At 52.2% G+C, this 3335-nt stretch overlaps 1 protein-coding gene across 1 annotated transcript in view; it reads right to left on the minus strand.

Annotated features, from left to right (window-relative positions):
• The window catches only part of LOC103810769 (SITS-binding protein-like), a gene marked incomplete at its 5' end in the record, with an annotated part of 8612 nt that extends 5281 nt beyond the window's left edge, over nucleotides 1-3331 (minus strand). The window contains 3 exons of the mRNA XM_009083690.1: nucleotides 64-268; nucleotides 959-1130; nucleotides 3173-3331. Of these exons, the coding sequence (XP_009081938.1) occupies nucleotides 64-268; nucleotides 959-1130; nucleotides 3173-3331 (536 nt within the window). The remainder of the gene's footprint in view (nucleotides 1-63; nucleotides 269-958; nucleotides 1131-3172) is intronic.
• Between the last annotated feature and the right edge of the window lie 4 nt (nucleotides 3332-3335).

A 3335-nucleotide genomic window follows, 5' to 3' on the forward strand; every position in this document is an offset into this window, starting at 1 on the left:
TGCCTGGGACAGCGACCAGGACACTTGGAAGCATTCCCGTCTCCAGGAGGAGGGAGTGCTTACCCCAGGAGTGTGGTGTCTGGCAGCTCCCGCTCTGGCCGTGCTGGGGAGCTGCCTGTGTGCCGATGGGCAGCTGCCACGTCGGAGCTGATGCAGAGGAGATATTGAAGGGGCACGGCTTGGCCTGACGGCGTCTCCAGGCAGAACTGCCTGTTGCCCTCCAGAGAGAGGAGCAGTGGCTCATCGGGTGCCACAGTCACCGTCACTCCTTTGGGGAGGAAAGGGGAAAATGATGTCTCCCAGTCCAGGCACTGATGGCCACAGGGATGCGTGAGGCAGAGCCTGATGGGGCCCAAGACCTCCTGGACTGATCCCACCACAGATCCAGCCGTGCCAGCCATCCCCACTCTGTTTCTGCTGTTCCTTTGTAGTCTTCAAAATGCCTTTCAAGGGTTGGATTTCTCCTTTTCCTGCCTTTTTGCTCAGCATTCAGTGGCTTCAGCAGTGCAGGGAGCTGTGGGTCAATTGGTTGATTTTGGGGAATACCTGAAATTGGGTGTTCTGCAGAATAATCCCCATATGCACCCGAAAACAATAACAGCAGCTGAACTCCTGCCCATATCCAGCATCTCACAGCAGAGTCAGGGAGCCATGAAGCTGCTCGAGTGGAGCTGAAGGATGCAGCAATGAGAGACACACAGAGAGCATGGGATGTCCCTGGGGTGACTTTTGCCATGCCATCCTCAGGCACTCAGGTTCAATATTACGGCCTTTCCCACAGGGATGAGGCAGTGTGGGATCCATCCCTTGTATCTTGCTGCCAGTTGTCATTACTTTTGTAGGATATTTTAATCTCAGAGACATCTACGCTGCTCTTAAATCTGTTGCTCTAGAGATGAGGATGGAGGAGCACAGGGATGGAAGCCAAAGGACACTGGACAGGGAAGGATGTGATTACCTGTTGATCCCAGGAAGTATCTCTCCAGGACAGGACCGAAGCCATCGGGGTTGGTGCTGAGGTCACCACTGACGAAGGGCTGTGCAGGGCTCTCGGCGCTGTTGAGCGGCCAGCGCTGGGCATGGATGCTTGGTCCACCATACCAGGAGACATTGACCATGGAAAAGCAATCCTGGAGCCAGGAAAGGAGCATCAAAGAGCAAGGAATGCATAGGGTGAGGAGGAAGGACAGACTGGATGGGGCTAGCAGCAACCTGGGCTAGTGAAAGGTGTCCCTGCCCATGGCAGTGAGGTGGAACTGAACGGGCTTTAAATTCCCATCCAATCTAAATAATTTCATGATTATATGAAATGGTGTAAGAGTAGGAAGAGGGAAAAACTTGTGGCAAGAGTCAAAAGTGCAAGTTGTCCCACGTGGGAATAGAAACTCCACAGCGTATAATTATGGTTTTCTTTAAAAAGCAAAGGAAAACCAAGACATCTTCCCCAATCTTGCCCAGGGAAGTGGTGGCTGCCCTAACCCTGGCAGTGTTCAAAACCAGGCTGGATGAGGCTTGGAGCATCCGGGTCTAGTGGGGAGGCCCCCCTGCCCACGGCAGGGGGTTGGGACTAGATGATCTGTAAGGTCCATTCCAACTTCTAAAATTTTATGATTCTACAAAATCCTGCTGGTTTTAGCTAGATGAGCTTAAATAAAATCAAACTGCCATGACAATCAGTTATCAAATGTCTCTGGGTTGCAGGTGAAAAGGTGCTGAAACGGTTTGAGTCGAGAGGCTCTGCAGGTGTCTGTGGATGCAGGACAGGAGTGACAACACAGGGGAATTCAAGAAAATGGCTTTAAAATGCGATGGGGGCACTCAGAAACCATGTGGAAAATCTCTGTGGGTTTGTTGGTTTAGTTGGTTGGGTTTTGTTGTTTGGTTGAGGTTTTTTGGGTTGGTTTTTTTTCCCCTCAATGTCACTGCAGCATCCCTGGAGTGACACGTGCTCTCTCCCAAGGCAAAGCTTCCCTATTCCCTGAAGGCTGATAAGAACTTCCCTCAACAAGACTCAGTTTGGGGATTTGGGGCATTTCTTATAGGGCTGACAGGGCCCTGGGCCTGGGGACATCCCCATCCTTGACCTGCCTCCTGCCAGAAACCATCAATTTTCCCTTCAAAGCCTTTAAAACCTTCTACCTTCTGCCAAATCAAGGGATCAGCAGGACTTAGCGTCCGCGTGACTTCCCAGGCAGGACAGGCTTCCCTGAAACCTTAGGGATTTGGGGCCGTGGAGGGAAGCTGGGGCAGGCAGAGGGGACCCTGAGACTGCCCCACTCAACCCAACCCATGTTTATTCCCAATCCCAAGGCTTCGGAGCCTCCTGGAGTCCTGATCTCGGGGCACAGAGAGGTTAAGTCTCTCAAAGGGTGGGGAGAGATGTAAATTATTAAAGTGGAAACCCTGGAGGCTCAGAATAGCTGTACCAGGTGTCAGCTGAACTCGCTACACCAGCTGGGAAGGAGGGAAAACAGTCTGTTCTTAACTCAGATTTCGCTGGATCATATTTTCCAACGGTTTGGTTTTTTTAGAAAGTGGGAAAAAGCCTCTTCTGTCTCACTCACCCCCTCAGCCACTCCACATGAATGTCAGTGAAGGAGACTCAGCCCCACACACATCACCTTCCACCCACCCAAAAAGGTGTCAACAGGTGATTTATGGCTAAAGTGGAACAATCCCCCATCCCACAGGACCCCATCCTGCTTCCCTCCCTGTCCTGAGGGCTCCCCACAACCCAACACTCCACTCCAGCAGGGTTTCTCCTTCCCCTCCCTAAGGGCAGTCTGCTTTTATTTAACTGAGGCAGAAAATCAGGAATGATACCAAAAATAAAGACCCCATAAATGGATTATTCCCATCCCATGGGAGCTGCCCATTGTGTCTGTGTTGGAATAGACCTTCCCGAGGTTCTCGCCAGCATTGTCAGCATTGTCATCTCCAGTGGTTATTTACTCTGTCTCCATATAAACACAATTCTCCCACCCTGAGGGTCACTGCTCGTTGAGGTTTGGGGTGCTCAGCATCAGGGCATGATGCTTCCAGAAGGCTTTCCCTGCCTAGCAGCTGGAAGCTGGGAATTGTGGTCAGGCCGGACCCTCACTGCTTTTTGTTGGACCCCGAATGATTCAGAGCAGGACATAGAACCAGACCACCCAACCATTACCTCCATTACCTTCAACGTCACGTCAGGGCGCAGTGGTGTCCAGTGGACTCTGTAGCACTCGGTGCCAGGAGTCGCTGTGGGCTCGAGGGAGAGCCGGAGCTCAGCATCCTCCTCCCAGGAATAGCAGAACTGGCCACCATCGTGCCAGCAGTGGTCCCGTGGTGGTGGTGGC

The sequence above is a fragment of the Acanthisitta chloris genome, unplaced genomic scaffold, assembly GCF_000695815.1.
Source record: "Acanthisitta chloris isolate BGI_N310 unplaced genomic scaffold, ASM69581v1 scaffold16920, whole genome shotgun sequence".
Classification (NCBI taxonomy): domain Eukaryota; kingdom Metazoa; phylum Chordata; class Aves; order Passeriformes; family Acanthisittidae; genus Acanthisitta; species Acanthisitta chloris.